The sequence below is a fragment of the Stegastes partitus genome, unplaced genomic scaffold (genome assembly GCF_000690725.1).
Source record: "Stegastes partitus isolate 25-593 unplaced genomic scaffold, Stegastes_partitus-1.0.2 Scaffold152, whole genome shotgun sequence".
In the NCBI taxonomy this organism is placed as follows: domain Eukaryota; kingdom Metazoa; phylum Chordata; class Actinopteri; family Pomacentridae; genus Stegastes; species Stegastes partitus.
Genome location: NW_007577883.1, coordinates 330,038 through 357,365, shown reverse-complemented (window position 1 = coordinate 357,365; position 27,328 = coordinate 330,038). Strand labels below are relative to the sequence as shown.

Sequence of the window (27,328 nt, the reverse complement as noted above, 5' to 3'; positions counted from 1 at the left end):
AATGCAGTTATTGTAAGGTACAATTGTGGATCCTTTGATTTACAGTTTTTCTCAGTCGCTTTAGTATATTTCTCGAATCATCCTCGACATTGCAAAACAGTAAGTCTATCCATCCATCCATTGTCTATACACCGCTAAAATCCTTAGTTCATCTCTAGAAAGTAAATATCTGTGTCAATGAACATAGCAGTGGCATCAGAATGACAAGTCCTTGTGTCAATGTGTACGGATAAGGCAGTCACATTGTTTAGTCATGTTGTCAATATGGCAGTGTTGTCTGGAGGGATGTTCTGATGTAAACGACGACTAAAGTTTTGATGACAATTATTGTAAATTGTGAGTTACACCTTAGTGTATGTGGGAGATTGATTGCAAGAGAATGGACAAGATTCACATTTAGGCTTTGACTGTTTGTACTGTAGTTTGTTGACAGACCATGTCACTGCGATACAGAAAGGAAATGACAGCACTGCATAGCACAAAGAAAAAACTAAAGTAGAAATATGAACATAGGGCAATCTCCTTAGGGAAAACTATACATGCAGTGCTGTAGGAATTACAGTGCAGTCTTCCTATATACTTGCCATTTGATGGTTCATAAGATGCACCTTTGAGCTATTTCAGAGAACTGGTTGATCATTGATTGATTTATGTGATGCTACACACATTTCCCTTCATTAGAGAAAGCTAAGTTTCACCTGGGGGCAAATTACCAATTCAGGACAGATTTAGAAAAAAAAATAATGAAAATGTATAGAAATATGCTCGACATATTCTGACAACTTGTTCAACCATTTTGCATGTAAAGACGTATGTGATGAACTCATGCCTAAATGCTGTGGGGTGTGAGAAATTCAACACAGACCCATTATAATACATTTTGATCAACATGACATAAGCAATTGACAATGTAGGAAACAGCAGAGAATTGAACATAATCATTTGCATGAATGTACCAAAGCATTTAGAAGTTGTTCAAAGAAATGAGAATCTGCTTTTTTGATGTGCACAGGCGACACAATGATGTGAAGATTGAAGAAGTAGTTTTGAGAATTTCAGTTCTGATCTGAGAAATGTATCAAAGTGACTGAGAAAAACTGTGATATATTACAGTATTATACTTACTTTGGTTGTATACTGTTTATTATCATTGCTATTATTTATTTTAACTGTCACTGTTGGCAAAATGTTGTATTGTTTTAAAGTTTCATCATTATAAAGGAATCTATTTAAAACGAGCACCTGTAACAGTAAATACATTCGACCATTGCAAAGCCCACTAACAGCTAACATTTCCTCATTTCCATCTCTGCCTCTTTTCGACCTTTTTATCTCCTACAGTTCTTGCCTGCCTTCTAGTTTTCTTGTTTACTTCCTTCTTAACTTCCCTACCTTTCACTTTGCCTTATTTAACACCATTTTCCTTGTCCAATTGTCTCTCCTTTTCTCTGCCTCACCGTTTCCTCCTTTACTTTTCTCTGGGATTCTCCTCCTCCTTTCCTTGCTTTTTCCTCCTTTACTTCCTGCCATTTACTTTTATCTCATTTATCTTTTCCTTTCCTGCTTCATTTCTTCCCTGTTTCTGCTTTTTTTTTTTTGTTTTGCTTCTTTCCTATCTCCTTGGTACTTACTGCATTTGCATTTTCCTTATGTACCTCCTCTTTCACTTATCTTATTTTCATATTTCCCTATCTATTCCTTTTCCTACTAACTTTTTCTTTTGCTACTTGTGGTTTCCTTTTTCTCATTTACCGCTCCTTTTCTCTTTCATTATTCTCCTTGTCTTCCCTGTCTCTTCTTTTCTTTGCTCACTCCCTCCTTTGTGTCATGCTTTTTTCCTTTTTCCTTGTTCCCTGTTACTTCCTGTCCTAGCTTACATTCCCCTTTGTTTGCAGCCTTTTCCTCTTTCTTTTTTAATATCCCTTTCCTTACCTCCTTCTTTCAATTATTTCCTGTTCCTTCCTATTTTTCCCTCTTAATTCCTTACCTTACGTCCTGCTCTTTCTTTTCATTGTTTATCTTTTCTTTATCTTCTCACTGCTTTCTTTTCCTCCCTGTCTGTTCCTTTCTTCTTTTTTTTCTTTTTTTTACTTCATTCTGTGCTTCATGCCATCCTTTCGTTCCCGCTGCCTCCTTTTTTTTCTTCTATTTTTCCATCTCTATACACGTTTTAATAATTCGTATCTGGGCACTTTTTAGCAAAACAAATCAACAAAAAAACATTATCAATTCACTTCTGATCACCATAGCTATATTAAGCTCAATGTAAATGCAGCATAATGGTGGTGCTTTAGATTCTTTTGGTAAATGCTTGCACGGAATGAACTTAATTATGCACTCAATTTCAAACAATACAAATGTAGAATGTAGAAAATAATGGAGTCAGCAGCAGTTATAGTCATATATCAGCTATATACCTGGACAGAATATATATATATAGTATCTTAAATGTTCCACCTTCTCACAGCTGTTGTTTCAGTGAGAAGCAGGACAGCCTTATATCAACCATAACAGTCATGTAGAGGTAATTTCCTATATAAATTGTCATCTCAGCACTGCTGATATTCAGCCTAAATCAGAGGTAAATCACAGATATAAACCCTGGCAGGACACATGCTGCAGTGACACTGTGTCCTTGTTTTGCTGATCAAATCCATTAGCTGCAGTTTGAGTGTTTCACTTCCCAGTCTCTGTCCCACCCACAAGTGAACAGCTTGTTTTTGGGTGTACTTTTTGCAGATGCTGCTTCTCTAATAAAGAGCTCCTGCTGACAGTAACACTCGAGGCCCAGCTCACTCTGAGCACTCTGAGTGGTTTGCACAAGACGTTTTTAAAGACGCAAATCTTCAAAGCAGTAAAATTGTAGGAATTACGACAAACATACCCTGCTACTACCACCTTTGATTTCACGTTTATCACTGTTTAAGCTTGTATTTATGTATGTTTTTTTCAGCACTATATATATATATATATATATATATATGTAAAATCCATCCTTTTAAATTATTTTTACCACTAGTGCTTCATTTGGTGCTCATCACTAACATTTAACATTGTACCATTTAGTATTTACAGTGCAGAGCCTCCAGTAAGTACAGCTGTGTGGGGTGTAGCTCATTTATGTGCATGCGACTGTCATCATCTTGTCATGATGAACACCATCACCATTGTAATTCATCATTATTGTCACCAGTGTAGTATTGCATGTTGTAAAGTACTTAAACTGTTTTTGCTCTGCTTTAATCCTGTGCTTCTTCTCTTTGACAGGTTAACATGGTTATTGGGATTCTCGTTTTTAACAAACTGGTGTCCAAAGACGGCATTACTGATATGAAACTAAAGGAGAGGGCGGGGTATGCCTTATACCACACATCCATTTTACACAGTGACCTATAACCAGCCTGATGGCTCAGCTAGGGGGTGGGAACAGTGCAATGTTTGGCTCCTTGCCTAAAATTGTCCTCGACCACCATTAGACATGGTGGAGAATTTACTGAATATGACTCTTAATCTTTAATGCCAGGAGGAAGAGGAGACCAGATAAAAAGATTTAAAAATGTCACTGATTTAATCTAAAATAAGTGACCAAAAGGAGATGTATGTTTTATAGAGCTTGTGACACAGGTAAGACTGTGATCACTGCCTCTGGCTGGAGCCAAAATGGAGGACATAAGTTTGTTACAAAGAGCAAAAAACATGTGGGGAAGGCTGTCTGGTTATTGGTCCTGCACAGACTGAGCAAGATGATGACTCATCTCATTGCTTTCTTTTAAGTTTCAAATGTGTCGCATATTCCTCCAGCTGCTGTTTGTTTGCAGGTGTTGCTCTTGATGTGTAACTCCATGCGTCTTTTTTCTCCTGTTTGGTTGTTTCAAGTAAAGGGAAGCAGGGCTTTCTAACAGCAAGATGCTCTTAAATAAGAAAAGCATGGCTTATTACAATTTGGGTTTTACTTTTCTAGTTCTATCCATCAGGTCTTTTGGTTATGATAGTGTTACACTTATCTGAGTAACTGCTGAGTTTTAAGGCCTGTCTTATCGTCTGACTACTTGTGTTTTGTTGCATTTCCAAATCTCAGCAATTACTTTAGTGCCTATAATGTTATCATAACTGTTGAAACCCACCATCAGAGCAACAGAAATAAAAACTAAGTTGTAATAAACTGCAGTTTTCTTGCCTGAGTGCTGTGAAGTTATGGAGATAGGGTTAACTCAATAAACCCGTTTTCCGCTGTAGTATGAGGCCTTTTCCTAAAGAAACACTCCAGCATTTTGGTAATTATGTACAATTCGGTAGTATTGGTATTGTTCAGTTGAGAAAATTGAAGTTTCATCTATGTACATCTAATACATAGATATGAAACTGTTTAGTGGAAGCTGGGGGGAAACTGTTTGGGGGGAAATATACCTTCACAGCTCGTCTCCACACTGGAACATTCTGGATACTGGACCTTAATTAAGTCTATATCTAACACTCTGAGTGACACATCTGCATCCTGTACCTGGCATCGTTTGATGTGTGCCAAATGATGTGATACAGCCTATGTGTGCTGCAGTAAAGGATAAGCTACCTTCATGAATTGCCATATTGTAATGGAGGGCATTGGAGGGTAGGATCATTGGCAGGATCTCCCAAGGCAAACTGGCAGACTTCTACAAATCAACTTCAACTGAAAAACATGTATTATCTCTCCTTGAGCAATATTTGGAAGGGAGCTTGACGAGTGAGCATCTTGGGACTGAGTATTCATCCTGTGCCTTAGCTAGACAAAGAATGCATTAATGAAATGCACCCACTGCCATGTGGACTTACAATTTGCATGTAGAAATCACTTCAGCAATAGGCAGAGGTCAAGATCTGATGCATATCAAATCTGACCAATGAGCACATGGCAAGATGTTGTGGTTTAGTAGCTGTTCATGTTAATCCTTGACTAACACGGGCTTAGTACATGCAGTGTTAATTGAGATGTTTAAGAATGATCCTAACTCTAGTTTCAGCAAAAAAACAAATGACTCTCAGTTTGAATTCATTATCTTGTTTGCTCATAGGTTGTGAGGTATTAATATGAAAGCTTTGAAATAGGTGAAAGGTCTATTTTTTGATGAATTTACATGTTTGACACTACTCTAAATTCATGCCAGAAATTGTATCAGTGTCATCATCTAGGCTGCTTTTTGGTTTTTCAGTAAACACACCTAATTTCCAAGATGTTGGAGTGTTCCTTTTAATATTGGGCCTAAGACAATCCTCCTCATAACTGCAACTTCAAGAACCCAGTAAATGTTTTACAAAACATCCTTCTTTGGACTTTGTACATATTTTTCTAATTGTCACAAGAGTTTTTTTGTTTATTTGTTTTTATAAATATTAGTATTCAAAGAGTTCATACAATTCCCCAGTAGCTTTGGTGGCAAATGTCATTGGACTGTTGGTATGGCTTCCATTGGTCAAACCACAGAGCACACATGCACCCTGCTCCCCTTTACCCTGCAGGCTGTTCTGTCTCCATTGGCATTGGTGCATTCAAATGTTATTTTCTTTCTCTCTCTGAAAAAAATGTTTGCTTTCTTTAATGATCTCTCTGTTCAACTGTACTTGTTTTTGCTGTCTGAAATGTCATGTTTGAGTTTGCACAGAATCCCCTCTCTCTCACTCAGGGCTCTCCAATCAGGAACACATCAGTGTCAGAAGCCCCCTCCCATGTCATCAGTGATTGGGTAAAAAATATGTGCCCATCCCACCCTCTTCTTAATGTATGGCTACCAGCCCTGCCCATCACCAAACCTGCTGAATCCCGTAGCAATCACCTCTGATTGGCTTAGTATTACTTCCTGCCTATTCACCTCACTATTTCACTAGATCTTGCAATTTATGCTTTCTCCTGTTAGCTGGGTAGAACATAACACAATACTGCCTCAGGCTCTGACAATTTCTGGAATGCTTTTAGAGAATTTTTATTTTTTTATTTTTTTTAATAACACATGCCAGTTGCAGAGCAGTAATAATAATAATTTCTGTTCTCCTTAATGTTATGGGAATGCGTGTGTGCCACATTAATGTAGTAGTCAAAATGGCATCTGCTTTTTCATATTCTGTGACTTATGGAGTAACTCAGAAACACAGACTGACGGTGAAAACTGGTGAGATTGCAGCTTTAATTTATTAGCCTTGCTTTTATATTGCGAATGGCAATGTCAAAAATGAATACCTGGCAGTCAGTTTCCCCTTGTTTCCCCCAGTCTATTTTGTGTCATTATTTAGCTGTGTGCAAATATAATATTATTTTATTTAACCTGATGCTAAGTTCAGTTGTGTGACACAGTAATATTAAGTTAACGTCCACTTGCTAGTTTTTATAGAGCTTTTAATCACATGTCAGTCTTGATTGGACCTAATTAGGTGACATGACAACAGGAGATACTAGTGATGGGGACACTGATGAACTGGGAGGAAAAGATGGTCTCTGGTTTTAAATGCAAATCTTCTCCTTTACCGTTGTCTTGCTGGATATGTTGAGGTCACCTGGATGCTGCTTTCCAAAGTGTCGCACCATTCGTTAATGAAAGTTGCTCACCAGGCATAAACACAGAGAGGTCCCCTTGCACTTCTTAGCACTTCTGGATATTTGGGCCAATACAGCATGCTCCCGAGAGTTCCTCTACGGCAGAGCCAGATGAGAATTGTATACACCTTCTGGCATGAGCTAGCTGACTTCTTGTTGACTCCATACACACCTTACCTTGTGTAAGACTAGCTACATCAACCAGGCAGTAGACAAAGGTAGTGGCCAGTTTATATATACAATAGTAAATACCCACACTAGTGCAAATGTAAAAGCTAAGTGGTGAGCCCAGCTGTAAATTACATAGTGGCCTGTTTTCATCCAATCATATCGTCATCAAAACAAGTTAAAACATAACTAATTTATCAGTTTCTATTTTCATTGACTCTCTACTTTGGATCATGTCATTTTAATATTTCATCCTTTATTTTTGGTATGAACTACACGCAATAGAAAACCACTTCCCTCAGGCGTTTTCATGGTTGAGAATACACATACAAATTGTGAATGCAGCATGTTGAGGCTGCTCAGGCCTATTGATTATTGGTTAAGCTGTCTGGATGTAATCTGACTGGTTTGAAATGCTGAGGTACTGACCTTGTCATGCCATGCCATTGCTCTTTGTAGCTGTGTGGTGAACAAGAAAAAACAGAAAAGAAGGTTGTCTAATGTTTCTCTGTCTTTTGATGACCCCACACCACCCTCCATCCCTCTCCGGTATACGTTTCTCAAGGATCAAATGCAAAACATCTTTAATGAAGCTAATTAATTTGTGCAAAATCTAATTAAGTGCACAGCAGCATCTGCAGCACGCAGGTCGGCTCGCACTTTGGAGACAGACCTCACTGCTGAGCCTCCATTCCCCCGAAAATTAAAGGCTAATTCACTGAGAAAATTAAAACAAGACAAGAGAGACCCAATCCAAACCAGCACTGGAGTTTGCTTCCTCTTTAACAAACGCTTAAATGGTCTCAGTCATCAAGCCTGTGTATTTACAGGTTGTAATAGTGGATAATCAAACATTAGGCTTTTAGATGAAAGCGTTTTTTTTTGTTTTTTTTCTGTTTGTCTTAGCCGAGTGTTCCATTTGACATCCTGTAAAGTGTATAGATGAACGCTAATGTTTGACTGACGGATTAACATTGTGATGTTTGTCCATACTGGAGATTTATTTATTTACTTAACTTAACGCATCTCACCCCACCCACCCAACCACCCAGCTTTTGCCTCTTGGTCCTTAAGTCCAGGAAAATGTGGTATTTCAGAAGTGTTGATTGCTTTTTAATATCACTGCCTGCAGTGTACATTTAGCGGCTGTATTGCCCTTTTACTTGAAATTGAATTTCTTCCATTATGTGATTTTTAATCCGGGCGTCCAGAGGCTACAAAAATTGATTCCCTCAGCTCCTCAGCTCTAATTGTTGTTTAGCAAGAGGCCGTATGGTAACAGATTAGTTTGTTATTACTTGTCAATATCTCAGGCGTTGTAGTCAGTCTTTGTCGAATGGCAACAGTGGAGAGATATACAGAGTTTTAAATGTTGTGGGTAGTCTTTGGAACCTTTGGGTGTTGGAAGGAAATTAAAGTGATGTATTTTCTTGGTGTTGATACCTTGACTTAATCTTTTTTATTAAGTTTATACTGGTGGTAATACATATAGAAAATCAATATTATATTCTTTAGTGAACTCATTAAAAGCAACATCAGTATTCAGTGATTACTATCTGGTCCATTTTACAGTTTTGTTTTGTCTTTGAAAACAACTCTGGCACAGACAACATGGCATCCCACTGAGCTATTCCTAGTAGCTATAATGGAATTTGGAAACAGGGAATGCTTCAGTGATCTAGAAAATCAATAGTAAACATCAGCTTTTAGTGTCAGGCCCCCTATATATTCAACAATTTCTTTACTTGAGAGTGACATTGAGGAAGCATAAAGGGTGACTCAAGAAAAAAAGGCAGTGAGGTATCTGGGGATTTTAGCAAATTCACTTCAATTACTGGTTAGTTACAAAGTGTGTGTGTCTACTGAGGGAGGAGGTGGGGCATACCTAGGTGGAAGTTTTATTTTAATGAAATGGCAAGAAACATCATTTTGTCCTTGTGTGTCAGCCACATCAGCCAAAGTGAAGATGCTAGTCATGCAAACAATTCAGAGCTATAGAATGTACGTAATGCAGGAAAGGAAACATCGGACAGCATTTGCCAAAGTCAAAATGTTTCCAGAATCTTTTAACGTGATGAAGATAAGGTTTCTCTGAAGTGTGATCTCTTTTGATCACTGCCAAAACAGCTTAACAGGCACTTCAATTTCCATTTAGTTTAAGCAGTGTTCAAAAAACAATATTGATTTCATTTCTTTTTTCTTCAATAAACCAGACTTCTCTCTTTTTGAATTTCCACCTGATCTCTGGCCTGTGCTTCCATTAGTTATGCTGACACAGCCCTAGAAGTAAGTCAGACAGGGCAAGAAATCCATGTTAGTCAAGCTGATTTGTAAGAGAAAGTCTGCCTGATTGTCTGGCCACTCATGCTCTGTTGGTCCTATTTATAGCAATGTCACCCTGGCCTACAGAATGAATGGTCAGGACTACAAAATACAACCTGAGTTGTTCCATACCATAGCTTTTTTCTGGTTTGTTTGCTTCTTTGTTTTTTATAAGTTTTAGACACAGGATGGCCTTTGATTGCTCAGACTCAACAATTCAGCTGGCAGTACTTGGCAGTACTTACAGAATGCAGAAAATGTGAAATGAACGGGACTTTTTCTTCCATGACCTTAGACTATTTATCATATTCACAGCTGTATTTTTCGACAGAACCACTTGTAGTGAGTACATATATAATTTACTGATGGTTCAATTGCTTGTTATATATTAGGTCTTGGCCCTGTGATAGACTGGCGACCTGTCCAGGGTGTCATCTTCCTTCACCCTGAGTCAGCTGGGATAGACTCCAACCCCCTGTGACCCGAGTGAGGATTAAGCGGTGTATAGATAATGGATGGATGGATGGATATTATGGTCTTGTATGAACCTGAAAGCAATGATATTGTGAGACACTTAACTCACAACTGAGGATGGATTTTTTTCTCTTTTGTGAACAGTGATTTGGTGTCTGTTACTTGCACATGTGTATGTGGACTTGTGAGAGTGAAGCTTTGAGATGTGTCTGTGTGTGTAAACCTTTGCAGTAGAGGTTGGAATAACTTGTAATAAGCCAGCAGCAGAGACAGAGATGACCAAGTGTGAGGCACATTGTCATTGTCAGAGCAGCAGAAATGTAAACCTTGCATGAAACTAGGCGTTTAGATGAAGCTTCTTTGGATTACCAGCAGATAAATAGTTGGATTGGTGAAATACTGAGAACTCACTGAGGTGTCCCAGTTTGGTCAAGCCATCAAACTAGTCATTTATGACAGTCTCCATGTGCAATGCAAAAAATCCAATAATACGTCGGCCACATCTCCCCTGTCCCCATGAGTCACACACAGGTAAACCCCAGAACACACACCAAACTCCAGGCTGGACCGTAGCCCTGAGAGAGAGATTGTGCGAGAACACTGTGACTCACTTTGTGTGTGCGTGTGTGTGTGTGTGTGTGTGTGTGTGTGTGTGTGTGAGAGAGAGAGAGAGAGAGAGAGAGAGAGAGAGAGAGACTGTTAATGCGCACGTGCATCTGTGCAAGTCTGTGTGTAGGTGCATTTGTATCTGTTTGTGTATGTTACAGCGTGTTAATTTGACTTTGCAGTCAGATGACAGTGCCACTGTACAATATGACGCTCAAATGTGCCAAGTGCGGAGTTATCTCTTCGGCTGACGTTTCCACCACAGCTACCAGTAACGCCATGTTAGTCCCGCTAATTATTTTTCCTTAACTCTTCTTACCTCTGTTCTCTCCTTTACTGTACAACTCCCTTCTCCTCCCTCACTTGATTGGTTCTCTGTCCTTTATCCCTCTGTCATTTTTTCTTCTCCCTGGTGCCCTGGCAGGGAAGATCTCACTCAATATTAAGAGGCTCTTGAAGCTTGTGTGCTGCTCCTGAAAACAAACTGTCTGAACTATATCTATGTAAATAACGATGCTTATGTGCTTGATGATTGAATTAGAGTGAGTATGTGTGTGTGTATGCTTCTCTTTTAAGAGGTAATCTGAGTCACAAAGCTGATTAGAACAGATACTGAGGAGGCCATGGCTATGTATGCAGGGAGGAAAGTCATACACGTTTTTTTGTGTCAGTTTGTGTGTTTTGCTGTGATCTGAGTGCCTAGAGATCATTTTCATTATTTTTCGATCCAAGCCATAATTTTCTGTTTCGAGCTATTGTGCCAACAGACTCTGATTAGAATGACAGAAATTAGCTGTGCAGTTGTCTATGCCTGTTTTGCAGCATGTGTTGCTGTCTGCTACAATCTGCAACTACAGCCACGAAATAGCTACTTTCTAATATGGATTACTACAGTTCAAAAAGGAGAATAATTTATTTCAGAAATATAAGCACACTTAAAAAAAATAGGTTAGAGTCCCATATGAAGGTAGCAAAAAAGGGACAAGACCGACCCTGAGTCCAGACACTGGTCGTACAAATTAGCAGGTAGCTGACTGAACAACCAGGACAAGGTGCAGATCAGGATGAGGAGAGACACACAATTAAAGAACAGTTAAAGGACTGAAAGGCAGACAGAATCTTAATAAATTAAAAATGAGTTTAAAAAATAAATAAAAAACTGGGTCTAGGTGTAGATTGGATTGGAGAATATGGGCAGATACATTGTTGGATAAGAGTAGTGATGACGTTGACATTGAGAGTCAAGGGATTTTTACAGTGTGAGAAAAGACAAATGACAAAGAGAATTGAACATTTGGAACATCCAATTTTCAACAGAACATGGGGGAACAGATCCTATTTATTCAACTTACACATGTGCTTCATTAGTAGACTCGAGCTGTTTGCTGTTTGCCAACACCACTATGGCACAACACAGCTGATCAAACACTTAAAAAAGGCAAAAAATTCATAGGTGGACTTTTGATGAGGCTAATCTGTTAACTGGAAACAGCCTCATGAAGCTAGTTAAAATAGTTTAATGATACTTTAATGAGTCAAAATTTATTTATTTTTTAAAATCCTGTTTCCATGTTTTCTTACTGAGTGTCAACTTTGATGCCCTCCTTTTTTCTTTTTTTTTTTTGTACACTGTAAAAATAGCAAAAATTAGGAAAAAGTGGATGGGTACAAATGTTTGATCCATACTGTATATGTTCTCATTCCCTTACATGTACACCTAATCTGTTTAACACATATGCATTTATTTGTACAGCTATTCTAGCTAAATGAAATTTGTAGCTCTTAAACAAAGGTAACATTTTAAAGTATACCAATTCTGTTTTCTTTCTGATCGTGGTGTCATGGCTTCTGTTGTTGTCAACTTGGCCCTGTCCCCATCCTTTCCTTGTGGAGGTATATTATCTGTCCCTAATGTGATATATTCCTGAATAAAATGTATAGATCTATGATATGCAACAAATTTGCATGTTAAAACATGAATGGATTTTCAGCTCCATAACAGTTCTGCCATCACTGACCTCGTCCCGCCCCAATCCTGCCACTTCAGATGAGGTTTTGTTTTACTCTTGAGTGCTACCTATATACATACTTCCCATGCTGACCACAGACTACTTTTCTAATAGTATGGGTAGTTTTAAATACAACACCAACATTTTCAATGTGCAAGGAATCCGGTGTTATCATGTACCCATAGCTTGTGTTGTTGCCAGCCTCGTTCCGTCCTGGTTCTGTCACTGTTCCACTTGATCCTGCCTCACTCCTGTTTCAATTGCTGAATACAGAGTTTCTTTATAAGTGATATCGATGTATCTTAAAACAACAAATCTAAAAATTATGATGTTGTTTCTAGTCCCAATAACTTCTAGCGTTGCCAACCTCATCCCATCCTATTCCTGCCATTTTTATTTCTGATTTGGTTTTACTCCTGTGCATTATTTATTTATGTTCACAACAGAGTATCTTCTTAAATATAATGCACAGACCCCAGCACACCTGTGTACACGTTGAAATATTCAAATAATAGTGTTAGTTTGAGTTCCTGGTTTACAATCACATGTGAGCGTCAATTATGAATTATAAATGCCAGGTGTTGTATTGATTTTTTGTCTGGCCCAGCCAACATCATTTCATGCTTGTGTTGACATGTTTCACTAGTTTCTGATGCCAAGTGAAGTGTAATCAGCCAAAAGTGCAGACTGCTGCTGAAAGGTTGACCGAATCATGACAACAGCTTCTAACAGCTTGTCTAATACCACGTGGGTGCTACTGGGTGATCAAATGCATTGTAATGAGTTTAATTAAACCTGAAGTTGTCAAGAAGAACAGTAACCCCAGCAAATTAAGAAATTTGTCGGTCAAATAATTTTTTTTTTTAATTACATTTTGGATTAAAACTGGTGAGTATGGTAAACAAGCTGAGGGCTGAACGTACCTAGAATTACCCATTTGGTGGGTTTCAGCCATTAAACTATCTTGAAGGCTGTACCAAACTTTTACAGATTTCAAACTAACATTATTGTTGATGTTATGGTTTTGTTGTCTATAGTGTTACTTTGGGCAGGGTGGAAAAGGCTTCACATATTGCGGTGAATAAAAGGAAAAGGATGGTCAACATCAAACTATGTACTCTAGTCACTGGGATAAGCCAATTTCATACCAGAGGTGGAAAGTAACCGAGCACATTAAGTTACGAATTACAACATTTTTATGATGCTTCTTTGTGGTTTTCCTTTTGTTACACAGTTTTTTTGTTTTTTTAAATAAAAAGTAGAAAATGAGTTTAGGAAATTGCCATCTGTATTGAACACAATACCATTTGAACAAAACAGTTGGCGACAAAAGCTTTATTTTAATTTCATAAAACTCACCGTGTCTTGTCGGTGAGAATATTGTATGTAAGAATAAGACATCCTTGATGGACAGATGTCCTCCTCACCCAATTAATTCTCTGGTACTGCATGCTTTGTTAAGATTGTTAAGTAATTTCTTAATTTCTTGCAGGAACCGTATGTCCACCTGTCGAATACCTTAATCAAATTAATATCTGGATGTTGATATAGACAGTTTAAGGCAGAACATGGTATTTTCTGCCACTTTAATGTAACATGAAACACCATGTCTCAGCTTATGTGATCCTTTGCAATACTGACGGTAAATTAGACAAGCAATGATGAAATACATGTTATTGCTTTATGAAACAGTGATGATGTATATCCCCAACTAGTGGTCTTCATTGAAGAGAGAATGGGGATTATATTAGAGACAGGCCTTATGTATGTCCTATAGTGACAATTCTATCAGTGAAAAAATAGAATCAACAGACTCAGAATTTATGTTTGTCAGCAGCGCTGTATTTTGGTGTCACTAATTAATTCTAGTCACTTCTACTTCACAGTTTTTTAGTTGTTTATTTTCTTTTTTCTTTTTTTGTAAAGTTTGTGTCAGTGAAACTAAACACTTTGTTTACAGATAAATATAAATATTAACAATATTCACACAGCTCTATAGCCATAAACCATCTCTGGTCATGCTTCTGATCTGAAACACCTTCACAATGTTTTGTTAATGGCAGCTCGACACTGATCAAAAAAATAATACGGAGTGAATGAGAAGACCAATTCTGAGCGGAAACGTGGTCAGTATGACTTGTTATACTGATGGAATTAGTGCTGTGAAGATGTAAATGTGCCATTTCTTCATGACAGACAAATTTCCAAAGTTGTTGCTACATGCACCATGTTGTTTACTTGGATAAAGGTGTAAAACTGCTGTTTTTTCCACCTCTGGAATGTGCTATAGCTAAAACTAAACCTGCTGGATGTGTTAAGTAAGGAGGATCTGAATGGAAAATAACTTCACGACAGTCACTCTGAGGATAGTTATTGTTCTTGTTTGGTCCTGTTGCTCAGATTAAAATCAAATGGAATGAGTTTGAACACAATAAGAACAGCAAAGTGGGAGCTAAAAGAACAGGAATAACACTTCTTCAGACTCTTTCTCTGTCTGTCCTCTTCTGTTCTGCCTCTTCTGTTTGTCTTTACATTCTGTTTCAGCCTCATTACACTTGATTTTTCTCCACTGCTCACCCTTGCTCCCCCCCTCTCTTTCCTGTGGCACTAGATCCTCTATGGTTTGACTGAACCATTTTAAACATACATGCATGTAATATATGTGAATTACAAACATATATATCTGCAGATAATGGATGTATGTTTCTGTTTGTGAGAGTAACATAATTATTTGTTGTGATGTTATGTATTTATGCATGGTTAGAGTTGAAGGCTGCTAATACTATGCTAAGAGGGGGGACAGTTAATAAAGGGCAACAAGATCGTGTCAAGCATTACACTCATGTTTTGCTGTAACAAAGGACAAAGAAATCCAGTTTATCTCTTAGAATTGTTTTGTATAGAAGAAAATATGAACTGTCTTACAGCATAATTTTCAAGAACTGTTGTAGTCCTGCCCTGTGTTCCATGTTGACAAAGGTTTATGACTGCTATCCTTGACTGTGGTTCCCCTCCCGTCCTGCAGGGCATCACTGTGGAGCTCCTGTGTGGTTTTGCCTCTCCTGGCCCTCACATGGATGTCAGCTGTCCTGGCCATCACTGACCGGCGTTCTGCACTCTTCCAGATCCTTTTTGCTGTTTTTGATTCCCTAGAAGGCTTTGTCATTGTCATGGTGCACTGCATCCTGCGCAGAGAGGTACCTTTTGGAAACACTGTATACATTGTCCATTGAGATTCTTTGTGTCGTGATGTGGAATTCAGTTGAAACTCTTTTGGTTAACACTGTGCAGAGCGGATCCGTTCTTCAAAAAGAACTTCACTGTGTCAGAATTACAAAATTGCAGTTTTACCCACAGCATGTGACTGGCTCCATTGGTAGGTCTGTTCATTCAGTGGTTCACAACAGGATAGTTTTAGAACTGGTTGCCAGATTGGCAGGAAATTTGGTTTAAATACAGAGGGTGATTCTAAATATCCCCACATTTACATGTACCACCTCCATCAGCCCAAATTAACCCCTGATCAGCAAAGTCATGGTGGTCCTTGAACACTGAAGAGCACTATTATCTAAGTCCTTAGAATGTGTTTTCTTGCCAACCCTAACATTTCTCAGTCAAACTCATTTGCCTAGTGGTCCCTACTGTCCACAAGAAGTATCCAAAAACATCGTAGTCTAACAGACTGATTCCAGTACAAATTACTGAGCACATTCATGTTCACGGGGTATGATTTTTTTCTCTGTTTTACAATGTTTGTGACCTTGCCTCTAGCGTCACCAGTAAGCATATTGATGCTTCTTGTTTATGAACCCTGTGAATTTAAAGAACCCTGTGACCTACGGCCCTTGTTGCTGTCCTCGGGATAAACTTCTACTCTAGATATTTTTACCCGTACTACTTGTGAACCTCTTAGACATGTAGGTAACTTCAGTATCATGTATGATTATACAGCACCATTTCATCAGTAGAACAAAATAATTTGGCGCAATTGTATTTTGAGGTTAAATGAACATCATGCTGCTCCAAAGGCTGTAGACATTCACCTTTGTTTATAAAAGGCCACTCACTCTGTTTCTGTGAATTGATATGCGTATATATATCCTATCTGGACTGAGACTGTAATCTGCGCTCTCATGGTTTGCTGCAGGTTCAGGAGGCAGTGAAGTGTCGGGTGGTGGACCGGCAGGAAGACACTAATGGAGATTCAGGAGGCTCTTTCCAGAATGGCCATGCTCAGCTCATGGTATGAAGAGACATCCGTTTATTTTTACCTTTCAGGATTTATTGTTACGTATTGCCAGGGTGTGTGCAGTTAATAGAATATTTATTGTTTTCTGCCCTCAGACTGACTTTGAAAAGGATGTGGATATGGCTTGCAGATCAGGTAAGCTCCCAGTTTTGAGTGTGTTTGATTTTGTGTTTGTGTGTGTATTTGATTTGACTTTAGAGACTGCTGCTCAGAAGCTACAGATGTCTCTTTGTGCCTCCTTTCTGTTTTTCGACTACTTCAAATTCCTCAGCGTTGTCGGAACAGATGTGAAGCATGTTCCCCTTCATTTCTGCACTTGTGTCGTACAATCAAGATCACAGCATCCTCCCTTTGCCAAGGAAATGTTTTGACAAGAGATGCAGCACGTTCCTGCTGCATAGCGCCGTTTAGCCCATGCTGATGGGACTGGGATGAACGTGTACTGAGCAGTTATATGCAGATAAATAGGGCTGTCTGAGTCTCTTCTATACTACCGCTGTATAATTAAGTCCCTCCCGACAGTGCTGTATCAGATACTGGCTCTGAAATCCACTGGGAGTGAAAATCTGATTATCTCTTGAGACAGGATATCAAGAAAAGCATCTGGAGCAGAAAAGCTATTGAGACAGACAGGCCCAATCGAGAAAAGACAGAAACGAACAGAGAGCGATGATAGTTTTTTTTTTTTCTTTGTATGTGTCAAGTAGGAGGAGGGGCCATAGCGAATGATCATTTGAAATTTAAAATGGAGCGTTGTCTGATGTTGTTTAGAAGCCTGGACATTATATGGGATATGCATGCTGCCACAAGCCAGCATTTGTTATGGTCAAATGAGATTTGGCCACAAGGTCAAGCCAAGACCGATGTCAACCATGATTCTGTGAAAGTTTTGATATTTTTACAAATATACAACTCACGAGAACAGTTTGTGTGATATTTGCAGTTTGGTCTGTAAGACCACTCAGTATGCTTTGGCCAATGTGTGTGTGTGTGTGTGTGTGTGTGTTAAAGTGATGCTGCTTGATATTCTCTGCTTACAATTTGTCTTGATTGTCACCAAAACCTACACAACCTTAAAAGTGACATGTAGAACTTTGCATTAAAGCACGAGTATAGTAATACATAATGTTGAGATATTACGATATGGTCATCCTTTGGAGATTTTGCAATATCCTTCATACTATGGCAACAACCCACCACTATCCCTGTGTATAGGAAAAATTGCAGTTCTATGAACTGGACTGTTTTATGCCAAAGTTGGATCAATATAAAAATATTATGAACCTCATTGATTTAAAGTACATTATTCTCTGAATAAGCCAAAAACAATACACTCACCTGTAGTTATTTTATGTACATGCAAATGCAGATGGGTGAAAAATTGCAAGAAAAACCAACAAAAGTGTTAATAAATATGAGGCCATGTCTTTTGAAAAGTCCTGTATCAAAATCTACTTTCACATAGTGTAAATCAAATCTTTTCAATGTCTTTACATGAATACTGAAGGATATATTATGTCCCACTGCTAGTTTTTGTCCCAGCAACCCCAGATGTGCAAATCGAGCCATGTCCAATGACTTTTCTGCATTTCTGTTGTGCCCAGGCACTATGAAGCGGTCATCCCTCCAGGGGGAGGAAAAGGCCTCCTCTGGGACCCTCACTCTTCAGAAGGGTTCTAACTTCAACACCATGCCAGCCAGCATGGCTAAGGTTCACCTCCAGAATGTGGCTGACTACACCAGCCACACTCTGACGCTGCGCAGGGAGAAAGGCGCCACCAAGGGAATCAGCACTGAGCTGCCAGGCGCTAAATCCATCTACATCTGCGATGGCGAGCTCTTCAAGCAGCTGGATGGAGATCTTCCTCGAGGGAATGGTGAGGGTAGCAGCTCTGAGGGCACTGGCAAAGGCCCAGGGTACGTCATCCTACCAACAAACAACACAGGCACCCTGAAACCGGCCAAGGGCAAGGAGGAGCAGACAGCCAAGTATAACATCGGCATTGAGCAACTTCCTCAGACCAGGCTCATCCATTTGGCTAACCCCGCCAGCGGAGAGCCTGTACCTGGCTTTGGGCTTAAGAGCCTGCCTGCTGACCAGGTCAGTGTGTCATGCTCTGACAGAGACTCACCTGCACACAACCTGCAGAACATGTCCAGAGACTCCCAGGTGGCCAACAGCATGTGTGATGGCGGAGAATCTGGAAACTCCGGAGTGATGTCAAAGAGTGAGACGGTCTCCACACTGTCCATGAGCTCATTGGAGGTAAGACCAAGTGTTTAGCATATACTTGTTACTGTAAAGAATTATCAGCCCCATACCTCATATTTTTGTATGACATGTCATAAATTCTCAAATCTTGTGTGATTTTCCTCACTCCTAAAATAACAAGGCCTAGCTTACACACAATATTTTTTTCTGAGTTATGAATACATTTTATGATATCTTTGTTTATTTTTCTGACCTGCTTGTGTTTTAATTTGCTGTTGATGGGTTTTGCTGTTAGTACCAGTTCTGTTCTTCAACCATTTACTCATTTTCTTGATAAATTCAGAATTATGTAAATTTACACATTACCAATCCCATCTGAACAACAACAGTCAGACCATACAAACAACTCTGTTCTCTTTTAACTGAAATAGTGTTTTACTGAAGAATTTGTTCACTCTTGCTGTTTTAATGGGTTTAGTGATGTGGAAATGGACGCTGTGCAGAATTCATCATGTGTGATATAATTCAGAAAATCCCACCAGCCTGAGTTTTATTTGAGAATTTATGGTAGTATGGTGTGGTAAACATCACTTTCTATTCATCCTATCTTCTTATCACTTTCTCAATACAGGAACATTCAAGTTTAAATAATACTCCACATTAATTGCTATATTTCTTTTCTTATTGTTGAATGATGTCACATATCATGAGAGCTTGCTGTCAGTTACTTTGCATGAACTGCAGTCATTCATAGAGTAAACTATAGGAACAAATGATATTGTATAATTGCCTTCTCAAGTCATCTATGTGGCATGTTTTGTGCCATATGCGATGTTTACAACAGGGAAATGATGAACAGCTGTGATCAACCATGGAGGCATACATTACTAAACTGAAAGTTCATCCATAAGAAAGAATAAAAGCATCATTAATTAGGTCTTCACAGAGAAGCACTGTTCTACATTTCTTTCATGCTTAGGTCATCCCCTCTTTGACGCCAAACATAAATCACCAAACCCCTTATTTCATTCATCACAAAGAGTATCTCAGCATTTTCTGGCCCCATGTAAGGACAGCAACTTTGAAAAGGTTAGTTTTCACTCAACTCCGAGTGCAGACAGCAGTAGCAGGAGGAGACGACACAGCGATCAGCACACAGCGGCCCAGACATCTGCCTGCTGGTGTCTTTTTGCTTCAAGGCAAAACACACTTCCATAATGCTGTGTGAGGCGGCAGCTGCCACAGCAACCAAGCGGCCTGAAGGTCAGGTTTTCCTTCACCACTCTGTGACGGAAGACTTAAAGGTCATTCGGTCACAATCTGTTAACTGCAAACTTGTGCCAGTGGGTTCAGAATGACCAGCAGCAAACCTTGTTTCCTCCCTCATGACTCACTGCTCTCCTCTGAGTCCCAAAAACACCCTTTCTTGACTGGCTCATGTGGACTTTCACAATGAAACACTTAGGAAGCACTTGAGCATTTGTGCTCACAAGGCACACAATATCAAGACACATCTTTAATCTCTCTGTCTCATCTCCCCCCAGAGACGAAAATCACGCTATGCAGAGCTTGACTTTGAGGTAATTTTAGTCTCTTTGATTCTTACAGAGCTTTTTAGACTTAGACGAAAAAACTGATATGTCTCTTAGCTATTCAGACCTCTAGATATTTGCATACATTTATTTTTCAAAGTTTCCCTGTGACTGTAGTGTGGAAATTAGAGACATTAAATGTGAAGGGGGGTGAAGTAGGATTGATGGTAGCCTGTGCTGTTTACCTTGTACGTAACGTGCAATGTTCCTGTGTAGAAAATAATGCACACCCGGAAACGCCACCAGGACATGTTTCAGGACCTGAACAGGAAGATTCACAGTGCAGACAAGGATAGAGAATCTCCACCTGTTGACGCCAAAGCTGCCAAAAGATGGAGTGTGTCCTCTGCCAGCAGCGACAAGACCAACATGAGTGTAAAGAGTTTAACTTTATTCTGTTCTGCCCCTCCCCTCCCCAATATCCAGTGTTTCTCCTTTCTCTTATGATTAGCACAAATTACCACACTTGAGTGGAGTTGCCTGTTAATTGTAAGTGCAGCCATTTTAGCCAAGATTGCATTTTTTATATGCCTATAGTTTCAGTGCCAGAACAAATTAGCTGTTGGGGCATGCAGGGATAGAAGTGTGGGTGGGCATACAAAAGAGAAACATGGCCAAATGCGCACTGTTGCTCCAGATGTTGGATTGATGCCAAAATTCTAAAAACGTAACAATACATGTTTTTCTATGGTACTCTGGGTAGTCAAGGTTCTGTATATGGAGACAGTGGACAATAACAACAACATGTGGGATGGCGAGGGTGGAACCTGTTGCTGGGGAATCTGTGTAAAGATATTTGGCGTTTGATTGCGGTTATAGTCAACCAAAGGCATGCATGCAAATAGTATCAGAGAGTATTTAGAATCAACAGAGCCTCAAGCTTATTTAAGCACGTCAGTTTATGTCCAATACACAAAAAATGTATTTGATTTATTACTTTTGGTATCAAACTTGCCATGGGGAATCTTAGAATTGCAATGGCTTTGGTGCCAATGACCAAATATCTGATATTGTGATGTCACTAGGACTAAAAAAAAACACTATAAAGTCTGATTTAAAACTCTTATATTAATCATAGCCTCAGGTTTTCTCAACACAAAATCACAAATCTGTAGTATAAACAAACTTTACTATACTGCCATGAGTTCAAAGCCCACCACACCCTTCAGACATGTTTTAAAACATAAAACAAATTAAAACCTTTCCCTTTGCCTCACTGACAAATCCCCCCCACAAAAATAGTGGAACTGAAAAGATGTGTCCTGCTACACTGGGAAGTTCTATCACAGTGTATACGCTCTGGCCTTCATGTTCCCGCAGTTCACCGGTTGAAGTTGCACACTGGCCTGGAACTAGTCGTAGCAAGTCCTGCTTATACATACTTGTGTAACATTTAGATGTAAAATAAGCACAGAGGAACTTTCTTACCTCAGCCGCTGAATATGAATCTGAATTTATCGTGGGACTCAACTAACTTATGACTGCTTGTGTTTGTTGCAGTGAAAAGCGATCAGTATCACAATACCCAATAATCTCAGCGAGCGTGACTACAGAGGTGACACCAAAAACTTGAACTGCCTGTCAGTAACTTCTCGAAAGCTAATTATGTCATGTTGAGAGTCAAGACATTATTAGCTATGTCGGAGTCTAGGTTATTCTTTCTTATTTTCATTCTTGGCAAAATAATGACTCGCACTTTCTTTTTCCTCGCTAAACATGGGATACTAGGTTGGGACCGGATTGGTTGGCAGCTAGTATTGAACAAAGTCACAGACAGCCGGCACAAAAGGGAATCCATGTTGGCTTTGTAGCTGCAGTCATTCCATGGCAGCAGATAATTTTCATTTCCTTCTGCTGCAAAAGCCCCTGAGCTCCGTTTGTTCACAGCTTTGGAGTCAGGCCTAAAAAGTGGCCTAAAGTGGAAGAGGCAGAGAGATCTACTTTTCCATTGTGGGTACAAGATGTGTTTTGAGGATGTGCCTCAGTCACGGTCATATACCCATTTCAATCATATTAGTTCCTAGTTTGTGCATGTACCACTTTAGATTGAATCAGCAAGTTTATGCTCACGTCATGGGATTTGTCAAACGTGGTATCATAGGCATTGTTTGACTTTTTTCAAAATATGTGCATTCACTTTCCTGCTGAAAGATAAAAGAGACCTCTTATGGCTGTATATTCCGTTGCTAGCTGGAGCTGGGGGATGATTAGCTCTGCATAAAGAGTGAAACTGGTGCAGGTGTTTCACTGCAGACAGATAGACAAATAGTGTCATCTCATAAACTTCATCCGCAAATCCCAACATTTTTGTTTGTTTTCTTTTCCACAACAGAAAACAGCCCTTTCATATTACATACTTGTGAGTGGATGGCAGTGTCTACTTTTTTTCTTCATGTGAGATTAGCTGCTCTATAACCAAAACTAAGGTCAAATGCAATTTTTAAAATAACTGGCAAATTTTAACCTACAAGTACATAAAATTGAATGTTTATAGGCTCGATTGCTGTTTAGGTAATAACCTAATTTTCCACTAATCCGTTTATATTGATATTATTTTTTTTTTTTTGATAATAGCATTGAATTCACCATAAGAACATCAAAATCATAATATGTACACAAACTGGGTGCAGCAGTAAATGAAAAGATAATAAATAAACTTAAAAAAAAAAAAAGAAATTATACCTTCAGTATCCTACATTTTCATGAAGATAAATTAGTTCTTTTTTTAAATGTATTAAATATATGGTTCTGTGATGAGAAATTATTTGTAAAATGAGGCAGAAATAGGCCCAAAATAGAATGTGCAGAAGAGCAATTGAGATACAATTGGGGCGGCTGTGGCAGGTGGCAGAGCGGGTTGTCCAGTGATCGCAAGGTTGGTTCTTTGATCCCCTGCCCCCTCGCATGCCCAAATGTCCTTGGGCAAGACACTGAACCCCAAGTTGTTCCCGATGGCAGGCAGGCACCTTGCATGGCAGCTCTGTCGCCACTGGTGTGTGAATGGGTGAATGAGAAACGCATTGTAAAGCACTTTGAGCACCACTAAGGTAGAAAGTGCTATGTAAGTACAGGCCATTTACCATTGCCATTACAACATATACATTAGTAAGCTTTAGCTGTATGAATAGATGTTTTTTGTTGTTGTTGTTGTTTGTATTTTAACGTTAGAAAGATCCAGACAAACCAGTTTCAAGTGTATATGCTAAGCTAGTTTAATTACCATTGCTCTGACATACTTCACTCAGACAGAGGAGAGATTTTCCTATTTAACTCTTTGCAAGAAACCAAATTTTCGCATATGTCAGACTATTCTTTCAATTGATATGTAGGAAACAAGTGGATAAAAGGACAGCGTGACTGCCAGAATAACTGAAATGCATCACAGGTTGAATGAAGATGTCAAACAAACACGCTTCTTCTTTATGTCCTCTCCCTATCAGGACAAACAGCAGACCCCAAGTAAGAGGGCATGGGAGGGCATTCGGAAGACCCACTCCCCTCCATCCTGGGTAAGGAAGGACCTGGAGACAGTCGCAGCCTCCCCTCTGGAGCTGCAGACGGTGGAGTGGGAGAAGACCAGTGCCACCATTCCTCTTGTGGGCCAGGAGATCATGGACCTGCAGACGGAGGTGTGACAGATTCCGGCCTCACAAACCACATCTTCCCTTTTTTTCCAGAGCTCTCAGACAAACAAGCAGACACACCCCACACACACACACTGCCCTGCTCTGTACTTCTACTCAAAGGTTGGATGAAGCCCACTGAGAGGCCGTGAGAGGGAAGGAAGGTGAAGAGGAGATTCACAATATCAGAAAATCAGTTAAACCAATTAAAGAGAGAACCGGAACAAAGTGTCTCTTTCTATGTTGTTTCATTTGATGTTTTGATGTCCGCAAACTACTGGTCATCTTCTTGTATATGGTCTGCTGGCTCAAATGGGAGACCGATTGCCAAAGTAGCAGGTGAAGCTACTATGTGTGCATCATACAGTCATGTAATAAACAGCATAGCAAAGGTAATCATGCGATGTTTACCCCTGTATTAAATGGTTACAATGTAATATTCATGATTATGTCTCTTTTTTTTTTGAGAGTGTTGTTGCATTACTGTTCCGCTCTCTCTTTTCCTGATGAATGCTGATGTTGTACGCAGCTCAAGATGCCTCTGGATTTCTTTCTTTTTCAACATATGTCTTAGAAAGAAAAATGAACAAGGGTTTGAGGAGGCAGACTGCCAAACATACACTCACGTGCCCCTCAATTCCTTCCTCCCCACCCAAGAACTCACCCCAATCCTCTTGGCTCCAACTCCTGATCCCGTCTGATCCTCGTGGGGCAGTGTCAGCCCCGCAGCGACAAGCATGGGGGGGTGAGGAAAAAAACTGAAGACATCACCCTGAGCCAAAATGGCAGGTTGCCTTCTCATCGACGGACACCTCAGAGACGCTGGAGTGCGGGCTGGCAGGCTTTGCGCTCAAACTGGCCCTTAACCTCAAAGCCACCCCACAGAGGGATAACATGGACGTCAGTGTGTCTGGAAGGAGACACGTTCAACAAACTCATGCTGTCTGCATCAGTTTCTCGATATACAAGCAGGTTTGGTACAGGAAATGCTAAACATGACGGTGTTTTAAAAATGCTAAGGAAAAAAGATACTTGTGTGTGTATGTATGTGTGTGTGATGAGCAATGGAAGATGAATAAATGACTAGATCTATACATATAAATGGTATGATGATCATACAAGGCAGAGGGAGCGTGAGGGATGGTGGTTGCACACAGAGAAAGCACAAGGCTCATTTGGAGTCCTGATGTACAGCATTGTAATTATTTCAACAGAGTTCTACAGAATGGATTTTAGCCTATAAATATATTTCTTACTGTGCTTGGGGATAGTTGTTATCATTATTATAAATATGAACATGATTCTTCTGATATTGATCCTCCCATTCCCTCCCCCTGTCCTGTCAGGGTACTGGACTATACGAGTGTTCTGTATCGCAATGTAACTGTGTGTTTTGATATCACCACCAGTCACTCCCTCAGATCTGTATTTGTCGAAACCCTGACCGTTGACTCCCGACTTCCAACCACTTATTTGCACCCCACGAGCCACACGCACCCCTCTCTCTTCCCCCCCTCACTCCCCTTTTTATTTTACTGGGGTCGCCTCTTTGTTAATGTACAGTTTTCAGAGCACAAAATGAATGTGTCTTATTTCTAATAAAAGCATATCTATATAAGAAAACAACACTAGTCTGCTGGTTTTCTGACATTCAGTAACATGTTACTGGCTGTATGTATCATGGTATAATGCTCCTGACAATTTCTGCTGTGCTGTTAGCGTCCTGCTCTTGGAGAGAAGAGCCTCATGTCTAGATCTGACCGAAGAAAAAGAGCACTGTTTTACTAAAACTGCTAAATTAGAAAACCGTGACACAAACAGTTTTCAATGAGCCAAAAGCCATCCAGCAGCACTAGTCAATAAAAAAATAATAACTTCAGTTATTGTGTTTTTGTCGTAGTCATAAGTTGTGCTGCTTACAGACAGCAGAGTACACGCACACTGTCACAACCCTGCTCCTTCTGCTGATTTACTGTGGGCCTGACGCCGCTCTGCTTTAGTATGAAGGCTAATACCGAAGGGGAGGTACTGTTTATTGCATCTGTGCTTTTATCAGTCTTAGTTTTTAGATGTGTCAGAGGACATCAGGGTGAACTGATGGTAAAGAGGAAGCTGCACCTGCTGCTGATCTACTGTCCATCACATTTGTATTATTTTTACAAGCGTCTTTTACTGATACTTTTTTTTTCAGTCATTTTGGTTCGCATTTACAATATATTTGCACAGTAACAGACATCATGAATGAGTATTGTGTTATTCAGGAGCAAATCTAGCAAAACAACGCATGTTAAGCCATCGCTTCCGCTCAAGTTAACACAGAATAAGAGACACAGAGGATAATGTGATGAAGCCCTGAACTTCACTGGCACAGATGATGATATGCGCTTGTATGTTTGGAAATGTGTGGCTGCATGTATGTCTATGATAGCCTGACAGTTATTTAAATCCTTTAGCTGAAAAACTATCTGGACAACAAGCTGGTGCGTGTGTGTGGTGAGAAAGATTAAAGCAGCCAAGAATTGAAAAGCAAATATGGCACATGGCAGATTTCAATAATCCATAGCTGACAAAGATAAAAGCATCACTACACAAGCATAAAATGAGCAAATTATGTCAAGTAAGTGCACATTATCTACTTGGCATTACCCTTATTTTAGCAGCTGACAATGGAATCTGTCAATGTATGAAATGCTAATTATTAGAAAAGAAATACAGTGTGGTTAATCAATCAGTTCTTCAAAGGGACACTAGACTTTCTGATGATGACCATGATAAATTACTCTCTGGGAGTAACATGTAGTCTCTGTAATTCAGCAACAATAATAATAATAATAATAATAATAATAATAATAATAATAATAATTGAATACTGAATCATGTGACACCTTCATTATTGGTGGGTGTGGTACAATCATCGTTAGAGTGACTAATCAACACACTGAAAATGTTTTGTGAGATTTGGTCTCTGGGAGGGAAAGTAGCTGATAGCTGGCCGTCCGGGCTTCTACGGCCTGTCTGCCTCCAAAATACGAGCAAGATGGTACGTGGCACGCAAGTCCGTCTTGCAAAATGTGGAGGTCGCAGACAGCCCGTAAGCACGCAGGGACTTGACACAAAAAGATTCTATGAATTCTCTGCGGACAACGATGCCGCAAGTGTAACATGCTCCCCCTGCAAGGAGTTTGTGAGTGAGACGTGCACATTTTTAAGGCACCGTGGGAAGAAAATCTAAGATGCACGTCGCACTCAATGAGGGAGCAAGTGCCCCTTGTGTGTTCAGCATGACGCACACACTCACAACTCATGAACAAAATCGAACTCACGACAGGCGCGCATCACCCACGTCAGGAGTAGAAGGGGGGCGCTCACGACGCACGCTCACATTTCGCCAGTGATCATCGATTGGATTATTGCTTCAAACAAATAATGGATATACCATATAATCAGTTTTGTATTGCTTTAAGTAAATCTACCTTTCCAAATGAGTTTATGTTCATGTCTGAAGCAG

At 39.6% G+C, this 27,328-nt stretch overlaps 1 protein-coding gene across 1 annotated transcript in view; it reads left to right on the top strand.

Moving 5' to 3' along the window:
• adgrb1a (adhesion G protein-coupled receptor B1a) overlaps positions 1-24,250 on the top strand; it is a 121,674-nt gene extending 97,424 nt beyond the window's left edge. The window contains exons 23-31 of the mRNA XM_008279293.1: positions 3,268-3,353; positions 10,318-10,416; positions 15,170-15,341; positions 16,292-16,387; positions 16,489-16,528; positions 17,998-18,659; positions 20,150-20,185; positions 20,414-20,572; positions 23,638-24,250. Of these exons, the coding sequence (XP_008277515.1) occupies positions 3,268-3,353; positions 10,318-10,416; positions 15,170-15,341; positions 16,292-16,387; positions 16,489-16,528; positions 17,998-18,659; positions 20,150-20,185; positions 20,414-20,572; positions 23,638-23,832 (1,545 nt within the window). The 3' untranslated portion in view covers positions 23,833-24,250. The remainder of the gene's footprint in view (positions 1-3,267; positions 3,354-10,317; positions 10,417-15,169; positions 15,342-16,291; positions 16,388-16,488; positions 16,529-17,997; positions 18,660-20,149; positions 20,186-20,413; positions 20,573-23,637) is intronic.
• Positions 24,251-27,328: the final 3,078 nt, after the last annotated feature.